We start from the raw sequence: 16,936 nt of genomic DNA, 5'->3' as shown, positions 1-16,936 counted from the left end.
AATCTAGTATGTAAAAAAGTGTCAAGGGCCACGCCGATCGTTTTATTGTTAGTCATCGTTATGTGTTGTAAAGGAGAACCAACATCTTCCTCGATGTCGCTCCTTTAGATAAGTCCACTGACACTCCCGCTCTTCTCCAAACTATTATTCATTTAATTGTTAGCTTTTTGTTTCTTTTCATTCCTCTCAGTCTAATTTTGAACGTTTAGCCAGTAAAACTGATTGACCTTTAAAAACTTATATAGATGACGCTCTGAATATTTAATTTGCCGCTGAAATGCCGTTATCGCAAAAGTATTCAGTTTCCAGAGTTGTCTAATGTTTCTCAGTTCCAAGCATAGAGATGTTTCAACTCAGTGAAGGTGCCGTTAAATTGGGATGAAATAATGAATGCTGATTCCCGTCAAAGCTGAACATGGCCTCCAAGACTCCAAGCAGATATTCCTTCAGACATATCTCTGCTAGTGACAATTACAACGATTTTATTTACTTGCATTTTTAAAGTAAATTTAGTAGCGAGCTCGAAATAGTGGAGTTTTGTCAATATGTTGTGCCGTAATTGTTATAGGTCCATTGCGTTGATGTGTTTATATAATTTCGGAAGACAAGTTTGACTATGAAATTTAAATAACAGAACAATGTGATGGCAAAAAGGATTTGATAATCAATCATGAATGTTCAAATGAAACTGAGTCTGTAGCTCACAGAGAATCAATCCTGAAGCCAAGTACAGGGATGACTGGAATTTCAACACAATTCTTTCCCAAGGAAAAATGCATGAAACAAAAATACCAAAATTAGCTGACTGTATCACTTTTCTCCCTCTCCTGAAATAAACTTTTGTCAAAAGTACTTGACTAGAAATGTTAGAATTTTACTTATTAGCGGAGTAAGCAACCAAAAGAGACAAGCCAAAAGCAGGCTAGGAATTTACGGCTTAAATTATACCCTCGCCATTTCAATGCAATTGCAATTTCAAGCAAGGGAAAATGTCTACGCGGTTGCCCTCCAAATTTGGAAAAACGCAAATTGAAAAAGACTTTAGGTAGACATGACCGCAATATTTAACAAAAACTATCGACCTACAGTTGATTTCAACAACCAACACTGCATCGATTTCTATGACGTCACAGGTTTGTAACTCAAAGTCTTCACGACAGAAGAAATATATTTAACTATCCAACACTTCAAGTTTGGTCCAAGTTAGCAAAAGCAACGAAAAATGTAAAACTAACAAGGTGAATAGCAACTCAGAGAAGAGAGGAAACAGGAACTTTTCTGAAGCAAGCACATCGAAGAGAAAGATGACGATTCACCTTCCCGGAGCAACGTCGACCAACACCAAATGGGTGTGCCGTTTGACACTTGTTTGTATACCTTTATTAAAATTCATATATTCCGAGCATGAGAAATCCGTGCTATGCATTATACTCCTTTTTCTGAATTTTTCATGACTTAGGTTCATTAGGTTGTACAATGCGATGAGAATATTACGACCTCCAATGTGTAACGAGGAGTGCTATATACCTTGCGTCACTGACTTTGCAAGGTTTTCAGATTTTTTTGTAGCCTGTGGAAATGCAAAGCGATCAATTGTACGTGCAAGGTGATCTGACTGGAACCGTGACAGTTCTATCACGTCGTCGAATGCACCATCGATTTTATTTTACTTTATGTAAAGAGATTTTGGGAAAAGTACCAGTTTCTTTATTTTTGGCACGCCCTATTTGACATACCAATCGTTTGGAGCACTGGGGACGAGGCAAGAGATTTTGGCTGTCAGCGGTATGTTTCCGAGGCTTTCGAACAGTAAACATAGAGAAAGTTGTCAAACAATTTGGCTGCAAAATGGTCAAAGAATTGTTTGAAGTTGCAACCAAGGGGGATATTGAAAGACTCCGAGAGCTTTTTGAGGATCCAGAGAGTATATTTTCCACGGATCCGGCACAAGCATTGAACAAAAGAGACAAAGATGGCAAGTCAGCCCTGGACATAGCAGCCATGTTGGGACGCAAAGAAATTGTTCGAGAACTTCTAGAACGCGGGGCTCAAATCAATAGTCAGACCAAGAAAGGTAATTTATTTAGCCTATGTCAGGAATATACCAGTTATAGAAGGAAAGAAGTATTTTATCCTTGGGTTTGTTTATCACTTAAGTCGTCTTGCTGCTACTAAAAATAGGGGGTCAGCTAGGTAACTTGCAACCATTACGGACTGGAAATCTTGAAATATTTGAAAGCAACCCGGGGTATCGATGCTAAACCTGCAGATTCACTAAAACACATAAAAATCGCACCACATTAAAAGTAATCAAATAATGCTGGTTGCCTTGAGAATACCAAAACTTTTTGATACTTGGATTGGGGATAATCGTTAGACCAGCTGCTGGAATTTGTCTCAGGGACTGGGTGAATTGGCAGCTTTACGTTCAGTACTAAAGCCTGGTTCTCATTTGTTGGGAAATTCTCAGGCAGTTTGATATTGTGTTTCTCGTGGTAGCCCAGACGTTCATTGTGTTTTCATAAATCAGGAAGTCTGGATTGTTGGGGGTTTTCCTAATAGTAACGTATGTTTCATGCTCGTTCAAATTTTATAGCCAATCAAATTCTCTTACCTGGCTCAAGATAAGAGCATAAAACTAGTACATGTGTAGGGAAATTGTGTCTTGATTCTACAGTAGAACTTACAGGATTAACACAATTTACAGGTTATACAGCCTTGCACAGAGCTGCATCCTGGGGCCATCCTGACTGTCTGAGGGTCTTGGTAACAAATGGAGCAGACCTGCAGATACGAAATGCACATGGCGAGAGAGCCCGAGAAGCAGCAGCCCGTTACAAAAAGGACACCTGTGTGGATTATCTTGACCGAGCAGGTGTGCAGAGACATTTCAAGCTTCAAGTTATGCTATAATAAATTATGTTTGTTCAATGCATCCAGGAACCTTCTAATGCTATCCTAGGGATTTGAAACTAAGTTTATCACTACATGTACTTACCGGGTATGTAAAAAAAAGTCATTACCCTAAACTTTTTTATGATGCATTTTTTTAGAGGCACAACAGGCCCTTTTATCAGTTATAACTGCAACTAAGGAGACAATATCTGATCCTGAGAAGCACATGGGCCGATTCACACGAGAAGACAAGGTTTGTCTGTTAAGCTTTCAAACCTCCTTTGCTAACAGCCCCTCGGCCCTTGATTTTTGAAAACCTGTTCACCCACAAACAGGGCTCTTAATAGTTGCAAAGTGGACATGTTGATCAATAAGTGAATCAAAATAATTTGCTTGAATGACTCCAGGAATAACTTAAGTGTGACTTGCACAATGCTGTGGAGGAAGATGAGTTAAATCATGCTAGCCTCAGTGAAGATTTATTACACTTGAACCCAATGATATTGGATTTCCAATATTTTAACGGCAAACATTCTCTTTCTTGCGATAGAAAGTAGCCTTAAGAAAGTTTTCAATGATTTATTTTTAGAGAGCTAACATTTACACAGTTACATGGTCTGCTTGTGTCAGTGGTACAGGAACATAAGCACAGAGAGAGAATTTCTTCTTGCGTATTATCATATGTGATTGTAACCTGTTTTTCTAACAGCTGAGTGGAAATCGTTTCTGTGATGAAAAGAATGACTGGTTAGAATCACACAAAGAAAATGCCACTGTTGAAGACATCTACAAGCAGAAAGAAGAACTTGAGGAGCTGTTGAAACCTATCTTAAGCAAACTAGATGAATCAGGTAAAAAGTTAATAATTTGCAATTTATTCTATTTTGGATCAGTTGATAGTTAAGAAATAGTTTAATTAGTGAGAGCAAACAAAAAGTCAATGGTGGAGAAGTGAGGCAGTAATGTTTTGTGCCCGCAGATTAACAAACCCACAGTTTAGAAATTTAACCCCCAGGTTAGCTCTAACTCAGGGTAATTTAACCATCTTTGGAGCAAACTTGCCCTGATCAAGGATTTAGAGGTCAACTTCAAGCTGTACATTAATTCTCTGATCCTAGTAAGGGCTTGAACCCAGGACTCTCAAGAGACCAGTGAGTCAGCCATTAGGTTACTGAACCTCTGACCCAAGGATTAATATCCAGATTTAATAATTTGCTAAATAAATTAATTATGTGGCTGAGAAAGCTAATATCAAAACGATTTCTTACTAGTAATATAACTGATTATCCCAGGTTTGAATGTACCCAAGACAACCAATTCCCGGCGCATTTCACATTTGCCCAGTACTTCTACTTAGCCAGGTTCACTGGCCAGTGAGGTTGGTAGGACAAAGTTTCAAATTAATGAGATTTTCACCTGGGCACTGTTAAAACTGCACATAAGAGTAATTTATTCACTAAAATGTAAAAGTTCAATTCTTGTTTCATTACCTTCATTCCCTCCATGGGAGGGAAATCTCCGAAAAATATAAGTTTGTTGCACTAAGCTCAATTTAAAAATTTATATATTTTGTTGTTCTTAAATACTATTCTTTGCACTGAAAGCTAATAAGTTCTTTAACTGTGTGATACAATGTGTGCGACAGCACATAAAATAATTGAGTTATTTTTAGTGAGATTTCGTTGTCTAAAGCTGTTAACTTAATTAATATATTTTCGTCCCCTTCTTGTGCTACTTCTTTCTTATTTTTTAACTTACAATGTAGCAGGCTTTTAATATTCCTTTCATTTGACTCCAAATATTCGTTAGCCCCTCGGCCGATGTAAATTTCGTCTTTGTATTTGTTTTCTCTACAAGTATGTGTCATCATTGGCTATCTAGAAATAGCCAGAAACTTTTCAATCATAAATATTATTCTCAAGACTACTACTGTTCTACTCAACAGATGAAGACTTCTTTGCCAAAGACGTCAAGAGTGTGAAAAAATAATGCAGAGTGAGAGAACAACACTAAGGAGTCCCAAGTTTTGTTTTTACACTGGAAACTAAAACATTCTCCCTCACTTTCTCACCAGAATTCCATCGCTCAACACCAAAAATGAAACTTTTAACCTACGTTGATAAAAAAGTTCAATCGCTGATGGGATTATCCCCGTTTTTTATGTAAATATGACTTGTGTATATTAGGTTTCTTTTGTCTCCTCCTCCCACCCTAACTCCCCTCACATGATTATAATCCTAGCTTACCGTGTGGCACGAAATTTTTGCAGGTTCCAGTTTTTGCGATTTTTGCGGTTCTTCCATGATCCGCAAAAAAAGAAAGTTCCCGCAAAAATAAAATTCCCGCCAAAATTTACTCCGTTGCGAAATTTTGCATACAAAGGTCACATGTAGAATCTTGTTGCCATTTATTTAAAAAGTCTCTTCCATTCCGAAACAAAACGATGAAATTAGAAACAAAATCTTTAAAAATAGAACGTCCGATGACATTGCCCCTGGTACACTAAAGGTGTAGCTGCAAAAAATTTCCAGAAAAGTATCGTCTGAAGGGACCATCGGTCACACTGGGGCAAAACTGGGGCAAGACGTAATTGTAATAGAGTGGCTGATCACCGAGTTAAGAACGCAAAATTTGATACTCATTTCGAAAAAAAAACAGTCTTTCAAAATCGCAAAAATTAGTCCTTGCAAAATACAAAAATCGCCGATCCACAAAATTTAGATGCCGCAAAAAAATTCGTGCTCCACTCCACCAAATGTAATCTGAACAATCATTGAATAAGCCTAGTGGAGTCAAACTCAATGTAGTGAGGTATAACTGGCGGGTTTTGTATCTGACTAATACCGAAAGCCCTGGGCTTCATAACTGCAGTCCGTAAATCTCTGATTTCTTCATAATTCTCTGCACTGATTTAACTCATAGCTACATAAAACGTTTCTTATGTAGGTAGTTCATTTTTCGGTTGATTTTACGGCCGTGGCTTTACGGAGCCAGTGCAAACGCAAGTAGTAACTAAACAAGATCTTTCGTAGATATTTATGTTTTTGGTCTCAGATGGTCTGCATTAAGGCGGGATTTTGAAGAGGAAATCATTTTTGCAAGAAATTCACACCGCGCTCAGCACCTCGAATCTCCTCTCGATTTAAATGAAAGTTGGCATTTATATATTTAAAAGGAATATTACTTAAGCATATCGGTTTTTACCCTAACTGCTGCTGGTTGCAAAGAAATTGTCAGAATTGAAGCAAAGATAGTAGCTTTTTGCTATCGTGTGGTGATTTCGAACCCAGTCCGATTTAGAAACAATCGACTATTTCGACTATATAGATCTGTAATTGGCTTTTGCCAGGTCTCGTTCCCAGAGCCCAAGCTTCTTCTGTCCAAGCTCTGATACCGCGCAAAGGAGACAAAGCAGTGGCATGGATATGTTCCGCTTTCTTTGGAGATTGAATTCTCTCTTTCTACTTGTTGTTTATATCAGAAATAAAGATGAACCGTTTACCAAGTTAGATTCTAGAGTTATTCAGGGAGGCCTATGCTAAACTAACACTAGTCTAAATGCGGCTTGAAGAGATTCAGATTCAGGAACTAAAAACATTTGGTATAGTATGCAAGCTTTAATGGAAGTTGAATAAATTTCAGTTCTCATTAGCTATTCTATATCAGCTAGATTCTTTTAATCTGCCGTCAAATCATCGTGTGGTGAATCTGAAGTTCCTGTGGCGACACTTTCACTTGAAATAAACGTTGTTTTGGAACAAGCGCGTTAAAAGAGTTGCGAATTACTTGAGCGAAAAGTAACACTGAAATAACTTTATTGTTGTTTTAAAAAACTCCATCTGCATCAACACGTAAACGTTGTTGTGCCGACCTCTATTGACTAGCTTTCTATTCAGTTTCACATAGCGAAAATTAAACAAAAAATTACAACAACAATACAATACAGTAAATACAAGGTATATAGTATTTTGGTTTTGCTTTCCTTGGATTTTCAAGTCTGAACAATATAATTCTACATCCGTCAGTGTCATTTATTTTCTATTGACGTAAGCACTTAGATACATTCAAATTTACAAAACTGAAAACAATGTCCATTCTGAGATTCGGGAGAAAATGCAATTGGAAAACCAAGTCCATTATGATAATGTTTCGGGGTTTCCTACTGTGCCGTGTCGCCCAAGACGATTTAAACAGTATTTTTGAAGTGGAAAACCTTATCACCAAAGCGTCGAAAAAAATATTTACCGCAATAAACCGACAAATCGCCACATTTTAATAATTCTCGTAATACCATTCTTTTCCTGTCGTAAAAAGACACAAACATATAGAACAGAAACAATTCTGGAAATAACCTAGCAAGCGCAAATTAAATTCCAACAAAAAAAATCCTTTCTCCTCTTTATCTGAACACCAAACGATAACAGAATTTCAATTATTATAGATAACAGGGTCAGAGCGAACCCCTAGTTTCAATCCACACAAGGGCGTTAATTGGTTTCTGCTTCGGAGAAATATTTTCACGCTAAATCGACTAAAATTTCTACATGTTTAGCAGGAACCCGTCCGAATTTCCCATCCAAAGTTCCTTCAAACCAATTTTCATCGAGCTTTCCCGTCAGAATAATCATCTGCCCTCCAGAGAAAGAAAGCTCGCCATCTTTTTCCGCCTTGTAATCACTTTTTGCTCGACAGCACGGCTTACTGGTCGCTGTCTCCTCCTTCGGATTGGCGGTGGAATCCGAATCTCCTGCCAAAGGATTCGTGCCTTTGGCGGAAGTCTCCAACTTTCCCTGGTTCGCTTGGCTTTCTTCAGTGGTTGTAGGTTTCGGCAGTGCGCTGGCATTTCCGTTACGACTTGAAGCTTGTACTCTCTTGTTGAGCAACAGCAGCAATCGCTCAAGGGTGTCGGCTGATTTCTTATGGTGCTCCAACATGGCACAAACGAGTTGGCTAAGCTGATGAATTCGCTCTACTTCGTTGCCCATAAGCAGCGTCATCTCCTGTTGGCAAATCGCTTTTGATTCTTCAAATTTATACTGCGCCATTTTAACTTCTTCCACAGCAATCTTATTCCCCTTGCGTTTCTTGCAATCGTAATCAAGCCTGCGACCTTGGAGCTTCTTTCGGTGCTGGGCTATTTCCTTCAGTTGCTTTTCGTCTAATTCATGCAGCGGCACCAGGAAGTTCTCGTGCACTTGCGCGTCCAAGGCATCTCGAGTGTCGGCGACTTCGATTAAAGCGCTGCCGACATCGAGAAGAGCAGAAGCATAATCGGAAAGCTGCGGATCCAGATCGTGCCCTGCCTTCAGCATGATATCACCAAGGGCTCCTTCAGGCTGAGGATATTTCGCTCCTTGTGCCGCCATGTGCATGTAGATCTTGGCGCGGACAGTGGGGTTAGGTTGAAGATATTCCTTTGTTTTACTCAGCAGTTGAGTCACTAGGTTTGTCATCACGTCCGTTTTTCGCTCTAGATCGACAAACTCGTCTTCCATCTTGGTTCCTTCAGCGGATCCCATCTTCTCACTTACGAACTGGTTCGCTTTGTTAATTTGTTTCTTAAACCCTGCCAGCGACATCGTGAATTATCTCTGCGAAAAATCAAAGCCCGCGTTGAAATCAGAGTAGATTGTATTCAGTTGAAAATAAAAACACGCCTGGACGAACTTCGATCGGGGACCAACAAAACCAAGTGCTACAGCTCCGCTGAATCTCTGACCACACAGGCAGATGGTAGCAAATCACTCTACTGCAATACTGTGAACGAATTCATAATTTATCCCCGCAGATTCAATCGATAACTTTGGCCAATTTCATTTTAGCGACTAATAATTTTGTTTATTGCAAACCAATGAAAAGATTTCCGCGGCGGTTCTTCAACCAGGTGTATTTTCAGTACTTCACCGGGTGCCCATCACAATTACTAACAGCTTAATCGAATCGCATCCATCGCAGCCTTTCTATTGTACAGTTGAAACAAAAGCTATGCAAATAAACTCACGGTGTTTGTTTCCGCTACGTATGAAAAACAAAATCAAATCTGAAGAAACGCGTTCAAAATTAACTCACTTATAAACTTCGCCAATAGACCGTCAATTGTAACTCGCAATTTTCTTTCGCTTAATTTCGAGGCTCTAGTTCTTAAATTGCAATTTCCATTGTGCGTAGTTCACTAAAATTTTTAGTTACTTTTCGAAAATTAAGAAATAGGCAAATAAATCGACTTGTTCCCTAAAAATAGACCATAGCTATTGGAAAATTCAAATATGATAATTGGGGTTATCGCGAAAGACTTTTACTGTAACGATAAAGAAAAATTTTAATACTTCTTAAAGCTGAACTTTGCATGGATCCTAAAGAACATTACGATTTGACACCAATTAGGTTGGATTTAGTTACCTTGAATAAAATATAGTGAACTGGATATGTCAACTAAATTTGCAAATTTGGAAAATCCATGACAATAAGTAACAAGGAGATCAGAGACACAGACTTCAAAGTGATTATCTAGATTTCTATCATTCCCACGGTTTTCATAAGTTTTCATTACTTTTTTACGTCTTCGTATTTACAACAATTAATACAACAGAAATTATTACTCATAAAAACAAATCAAGCAAAAAATTTCTTGTTTTTGATTTTCCCCTCTGCTGGAACATATGAAATCGTTCAATGACATTCTCCAAACAACTCAATACTTTTCTCTTCAAATCACGCAATTTTTTTCTGAGAAATGATTGTGAGATCGTACGTGTACTTCAGAAACATGAACTCTTTTGCTTATCGGGTAGCACTTGGTGGATTTTGTAATCTAATGTAAAAAGAGGCTATCACGTGTCACGTGGTAGGTATTACGTAGTAACTTGCCACGTGATACATCTTGATCTCACCCTCAACATTATTCCCAGGGTTTCTCGTCTTCAGTGTCGGAAGAAAAGAGAACCTGGGATCGAGTACGCATTCACTTGGGGCTATTTCTATTGTAACAATCGTAAACTACTGTGCCACATACTACACATAATGACTACATAAAGCTGTGATGTGTGCTTTCACAAAAACCCCGTATCCTGGTCATTTGTTTGTATCTAAGTTAGCGACAATTCCTAAAGTCTCTAAATGAAGTACCGGCAAATGGTGTCCGGCAAAGGTGGCACCCAAAACCAACCCACATCTGTTGGTCACTCAGAAATAAACGCAAGAGAAAGTAGAGTAAAAAAAAAAAATTATGTCTTGAGAAAGCGAGCTTATTCCGTTCTAAACCGTAATTATCTCCTAGATCCTGTGATCAAAAGCCATACCGTTAAGTTGTCACTGTCTGAACCTACCGACCAACTCTGGCTGTCTGATGTCCAGTTTGCTCGGCATTATAAAACGAGTGCAATCGTACTGGGGGAGTTTCATCATTTTCTGATCACTGGCCTTCAATCACTGCTCTTGCTTTCGTTCGTCATCACATCCAATTAGCATTGTCACCAGAAGAGCCCGTCGTTGTTGTCGCCTTATGCATTAGCCTGTAGTTCGGGACCGCTCGAACGCTTTCTGATCTGTACAGGCCCGCAAGTGATCCCGGCCCGCAAATGATCCCCGAACCGCAAATGATCCCGGGACCGGAACTGCCGGATTCCACCGCAAAAAGTTAGAAATGGCGTGGACTCCATGAAAAGTCTATGAATGGATACATATTTTCTTAATTATCCTAGATGAAGAAAAGGCAAGTACCTCAGGCATAAAAGCAGCAATAAAAAACGTTTATCATACTGCCCAAAGTACTAAATTGGACATGTGTCAACTGCATAAATTTTTCGTTTAGGAAACGCACTGCAAAAAGAAACATGAATCTTCGAAGGTGCCTCTGTCATCTAATTAACCGCTTAGAATTTTTCCCAGTGTACTTCTTATACTTGCAACCTAGATAGCCACGGGCTCCCACGAAAGTGCCTAAGATTCCTTCGTGCTATTTACTGTAGTAAAAATGTAGTCACTCCACTTGGGAATTCTCAGTTGTCTCCAAATTTGAGGATATAGTGAACATCCTTTGTTATCATACATCTCAGGCCCGCACCCAAAAAAGTCATTTAGGGAAGGATCTAGCTCAGCTTCAAACTTCAAACACAGGATTGCGTGACGTTGGATATCATAATTTGCATTCAAATCGTTCATACTGCGTGTTTTCTTACGTTTCATATTGTAGCTTTTGTATCAAAATATTGTATTATTACTGTGAAACTCAGAAAACCGTGGATACCAGAAATATTTAAGGATTGTTATTGTGTAGCAAGGAAAAAGCCAATTAAGCGTGAGAAAATTAAACCGCAAACACCAGCGGTAATGGGCCACGTTCGCTATATCGATGTTATTGATATATCGAACGTGACCTATTGGTTGTGGTTTTGAGGTTTTCTCGCGTTTCCTGAACTTTATTGTGATTGGTTCAGTACCAAATTAATCTTTTGGAATCAAATCCAAATTTTCACGGTTTTCCGAGTCTCACGGTAACAAAAAAGCAATTGCATAAATTTTAAATCCACTGTCCAAATTCCTGAGTCCTCACAATTTCAAATTTTATGGCGAGGCGACCATTTCCGGTCCGGGATCATTTCCGGTCCCGGAATCATCTGCGGTACTATTTGGGGATCATTTGCGGGGCTGTACAGCAGACCTTTTCTGAGGGTGCCGCAGTTATCGGGTTTGAGCCTCACTTCCACTCCGATCAAAATTCGCTACTTTATGGACTTGATGGGTCTGGAGGATATAGTGTTTTATTTTTACAGTGTGTCTCAAAATTTAAAAAAAAAAACTGAGCATGACGGAATAGGAGTTAATGTCTGGAGCTGGCGTTTTGAGGACACCAACTAGCTAAGTTGCGCGTAGTCAGGGGCGGGGCAGAAGACTCCTGAAATTTTCGTATAGGCGTCATCCAACAAAAAATGACGTCACATCCGGTTTAAACTGCGCTTCGCGGCTCGTTTCACAAAGCGAGAAAATGGCGTTTCAATTACTCATGATTTCCCTCTATTTGTAAACCATCAGTTTCGTTTCATTTTATATTGAGTATGGAAGGATGTTGCAGACACATTACTTCGACTTTTGAAGCAAAAATTTCGGGAAAAGAGAAAAGTTTATTATTGTTTTGAAGCAAAATATCGGAGAGCCTTCCGTCATCGTCGGACCAATTTTACACATTTTCAAAACTGGTGTTGTTCCGACTTTTGGTTCTTGTTGTTCGTGATTTAGTGATAACAATAAGTGAAATAGCCTATAATGTTAACAACAACCTGGATGAAGTATTGCTGGCCATAGTTTGCACTGTGTACTACGGGAACATAATTAACAGAAGCCGTTTAGCTCCGAAAGTCGCTGTCACCAGAGCTTTTGTTGCTCTTGGCTCACGTGTATTGGTAGAAGAGACAAGCTGGATCGCATGCTGAAGGTCAGTGTCCCACATTCCTACATCTCTCGTTGAAGATTGTTGTTTTCAGTAAGATACAGTACATATATATTGGTAGTTTGGGGTCATCAGTCTCTTTCTCTTCGGTGAGTGCTTTTAAAACGCCCAGTAAAAACTTGATTCCCGGCATGGAAGCTTATGCCTCGCTGGATCGAAATTCGAGCAAGATTTTTAAGTTCTAGTCCTCTTTAAAAGTAATTAAATCAATTATTCAAATCCAAGCCATCAGAGGGAATCTGCCATTGAAGCTGCCCAAAGTTAAGGTCCTGTTTATGGACCTTCCCCTTTGAAAATTGTGGGGGTGTTCTTTGAGGCAACACAGGTCCCATTTGTATGGTCTCGGGTACCCGGGATAACCCTCCCCCTGAGGGAACTTTATCAAGTGTTTGTATGAGAAAATGTAGCCCCTGTAGGCCGAGTAAAAGTTGACCTTGCATGATTATTCGTAACTCTTATTGAATAATCAAATGTGCAACTATCCCTTTTTGTTTAAGTTTCCATCACTCATTTGATCACAGTGGGTTTTGCTGAGTTAATTTTCTCTTCTTTGATACAAATTGCTGCTTCAAATCTTAAATCTAGGCATTACGTGACACTCGCCATGCCGAGAGTTGTTCCAGTTAGGCGAGCCAAAGTGTTTATGTATACTCAAAGAAAAGTTGTTGGTTACTTTAGCTGCCAAGGCGAGTCAACTTGCCCACCTGAATTGTCTCACCCCCAAGTCTGGTTCGTCATCCTCGTGTAAACGGTTGGTTGAATTTTGCAAAGAAATAAGTGAAAAGTTAGCTCCGCCAGGGTAACTCGGGGAAAGGGTTGTCTCTGGTACACAAGAGCCATTCTATTTTATTTCCATTTTCCCTCTTCCTCTTCCAACTGATTATGCGAAATATACTGTCCAAACTCTTTATGGGTACTGGTGTTTGAGAGTGTCATCTTTATCACTACTGTGGAATGTACCTCACCATACAGCCACCCCCGTTAACACAGCCACCTAGTTATTATGGCCACTCTATTCTGGCTCAAACAAAAGCTCAGTCGGTCATTTTCTTATTTATTAATTATACAGTCAGATTTTTGTGACCTGTTGGTGACCAGATTAACAGAATTCTGGCACATTGTAGGAGTAATTTATATACAATTCACAGCAAGCAACAGGCATCATTTTGTTGGTGGAGTCCCATGCATATATGTAACTCTTGATTATTTTGAGATTTTATCTTTATTATGTCATCAAGGCAATAATATTTTGATTCCTGCTCCAGCGGTAGGGGGGGGGGGGGAACTCTCCTCTATGTGCTATATGCAGCTGTGCAGCCCCAAAGGGTATGGTTATTCAGTCGTTTTGGTCATAAATACTCTAGGGTAAGGCTTTTGCCCTCTAGTCTTTAATTTGTTATGTTTTTTAGAATAAGTTACCTCAATTTTCATCATTATTGATAAGACCATCAACAAAAGTCCTTCAAAACTTATGTTTAGAGCAACAGTAGCAGTTGCAACAGTCATAAATGGGGTAGAGAAAATCACAGATTTTGGTCATAAATAGGTTAAGAGTTTAACTTTTGTGAAGAGGGCTGCACTGACCCCCACCCAATTTTTCTGGGATGTACAAAACACATTTTCTCAGCAGTTACTACAGTCTTGCTTTAGTAAATCAAAATAGTACTTGCTGCCAGGTACTTTATAAAAGTATAACCCCTCCAGAAGCCTTCACAAAGTACATGTAATATCAGATGCTAACAATTTTTTTTTTTGCGGCTGATTAAAATTTGGTATTAAATTGCACTGAACTGGTGCAGATTTAATATACATTATATTTTGTCACACTTAGTTCACTTATTTTAAGACTACTCAGCAGCAACTAGTACCTCTTGTATGACCATGTAGTAACAGTATATTCCAAACAAAAGAAAAAGTACATGTACATGTATTACTATCCTGCCTGGAAGAGTGTGTAGAGAGAGCACACAGTGCAGTGCCCTACTGTATGTCTTTTGTTAGGTATAATAATCTTAAATTTAGAAGACTCATATTGATCTTAGAATTCACAAAAAAGTTGATTTCTTGACAACTCTCCTTTAGCTGTGTCACTTCATCGTGAATTAGCAGTTTGGTATGTTGTAGCATAGAACTTTAATTAATTAAGTTATCGCACTGGTATCACAGAGGTCATGGGTTAGAATCCAGTTCACACCTAATTTTTTTTTCAGGTTATAATTTCACCTTTGCTTAAGTTGTGTATAGTACATTGCAATGATCAATCATGTCTTTATAAGTTGATCAATGTATATATGCCCCACTGACTTATACTTCAACATTTTATCTTAAAGTTTGTTCCAGGGATAGGGAGGGTCTCAAAAGCCAAACTTTTTAAAGAAAAGTATTAATAAAAATTGGAATTTCCGTAGGGATGGGATGGGGAGATCTCTGTTTAATAAATACATAAATAATATGTACAGACCCATTATCTGATGTGAAGACTGTGCAACATATCCTGGCCAACGAGTTGCCAAGGTGTAGCATCCTTGTTATCAATTTCAAGTACCAAATTAAAGAAGATCAGCATGTTAGATGGGAGAGGGGAATTTTTCAAAATATCATAGACTAAAAATATAATTATATATTTTCCAAACTCAATCATGTTAGTAGTGTTAGTGTCTATTTATTTATTTATTTATTTATCTATTTGTTTATTTATTTATTTATTAATGAATACCTGTGAAGAGATAGTCATACATTCTTGCAAATATTCTGGGAGTCTCCCACATACCAGTTAGATCATCCAGTCCCCCAGGAAAGTTATGAAATTTATTGTCCAAGTAAACTACTGAACCATGGGCTCCAATGGGGACGGTGCTATTACGATGCAATTTGCAGATGTGCTACATAATATGAGCTTAACAGTTTTGTTACCATGGCAACAGACTGCATTTCAGACCTTCCCTGATATTCTAGGCTTTTCTGGCCACCTCATGGCCTTGATTAATGTTTTTCAAGCTGAAAATCACTGCATTATTGAAATTGGGTTAGAGGGGACTGGAAAAGATTGAGTTGCCAATTGGGAACATATTTTTATAGCCATATTAGTGTGTTGCCTGTAGAACTATAAGGCTACCAAGTTTCAATGATCTCTGCTGTATATATGGTCTGCACTTGATGTAATATTGGGTTTGGTGTATGACATCACCAGTCCTCTCATTTGCATATATTTTACACATTTTAAACTTAAATATCTCCAGAATTAATGCAAATATTTGTTAAGGTAAACAGCATTTGTAATCTATAGCGGAATTCTATTTGATACTCCTAAAAATTCTGAATCAAGGGGTAAACATTTGATGATAGTAGCATGCCAAATCATTGAGTTGAATTTATGCTGCTGACATTTACATGTACTGTAAGGTGTTGAAGAGAATTTTGGAGGGGAATTTGGTGTGTTTATTGAATTGCCAGAGGTTGGTTGGTTGGTTTTGTTATTGCTTTGTCATTATATTCCATGTATTTTTTTTAAAAGCAGAGTGGTTGGTAGCAAAAGCAAAACTGGCAATATTCTCACTTACCTGTGTTTCTAAAGTCATGTTTTTAGGTTTTTGGGGTCAATCTATTAGTAGTTGCACTGTCTTAAATTACAATAGAAAAGATGTGATATTAATTATGTAAGTTATACTTTGGTATCGTTCATACCAAAATTATAGTAAGTTTCTGGTTCAATGTTTGCCTCTGCATTAATTTGATTAAACTACTGTAGTTTATTTTTTAACGGAATTTAATTCTGTCAAAAGGGAGGTGGGAATCTGAGAACAATAGTGAACTAGACCAACAAATATACAGAAATCTACCACCATTGCTTTCATGGCTGAGTGGAGATGAATCTAAGTCAGACCAAAATTAGAAAAAAAATTACTGATTTATTGGAGGATTAAAATGGGATCCTGGCTATGGGAGAGTAGGAATCGGGGCTGAGGGGGGGTGGGTGGTGTGCTTGTGAATTTAAGAACCTCTCTGAAAGTGAAAACAAACTGTAGGTTTGAAAAGTTTAAAGTGGAGGTAAAAATTATACTTTAATATATCTTGTTTATTAAGGTGGCAATGAGCATAATACCCACTTAGGGTGAGTCATTGAAACAATGACATAATTTATGTTTGTCTTTTCTTAGGTGGTTACCTCCTGGTATATACACCCCACACAGGCATACATTGTTATGATTTAGATGATGCAACCTGCTTTCCCATGTGTAACATACACATAAGAGTATTGATCAGTGGACCAGTGTACAAGTGTGATTTCTCTACAGATAATGAGAATTATAATAAAGATACAAAGCCACTCTGGTGTGATTTATTTAATTATTCCTTAACAGTAAAGTGAACCAGTGAAACCAAAGGTTGCACTCTGTTAGATCAGGTGTACAAAAATTAAACAGAAAATTTTACTACATCAATTTTATTAATTAAGTATAATTCTCTGCAAAATATAGTTGGTATGTTGTTGTACTGGTAAGAATATAATTTGGAAATTTTTTATGGGAAATGTTTCCATTTAAAAATGTAGCTCAGATGCCACAACTATAGTTCTCCTTTCTGTGGTGTTTTCTT

General features: G+C 38.2%; 1 protein-coding gene and 1 pseudogene across 2 annotated transcripts; one reads left to right on the top strand and one right to left on the bottom strand.

Moving 5' to 3' along the window:
- The first annotated feature begins 1,765 nt into the window (after window positions 1-1,765).
- Window positions 1,766-11,994, top strand: LOC110064659 (ankyrin repeat domain-containing protein 45-like). 2 transcript variants are annotated; one of them, XM_020771736.2, is made up of 6 exons: window positions 1,766-2,074; window positions 2,708-2,875; window positions 3,054-3,148; window positions 3,605-3,746; window positions 4,188-4,273; window positions 4,841-11,994. In XM_020771736.2, exons 1-5 carry the CDS (start codon window positions 1,849-1,851, stop codon window positions 4,250-4,252), a joined length of 696 nt encoding a protein of 231 aa, XP_020627395.2. In that variant the 5' UTR covers window positions 1,766-1,848; the 3' UTR covers window positions 4,253-4,273; window positions 4,841-11,994. The 2 variants fall into 2 exon arrangements, with proteins under 2 accessions (XP_020627395.2, XP_020627397.1); XM_020771738.2 differs by lacking the exon at window positions 4,188-4,273.
- Window positions 7,413-8,474, bottom strand: LOC149102136 (endophilin-A3 pseudogene; annotated as a pseudogene).
- Window positions 11,995-16,936: the final 4,942 nt, after the last annotated feature.

This window comes from Orbicella faveolata, unplaced genomic scaffold (assembly GCF_042242905.1).
Source record: "Orbicella faveolata isolate gen_17 unplaced genomic scaffold, um_ofav_v1 contig_36, whole genome shotgun sequence".
NCBI classification, from domain to species: domain Eukaryota; kingdom Metazoa; phylum Cnidaria; class Anthozoa; order Scleractinia; family Merulinidae; genus Orbicella; species Orbicella faveolata.
Note: the sequence above shows the minus strand (reverse complement) of the source record. Positions and strands in the feature narration are given on the sequence as shown.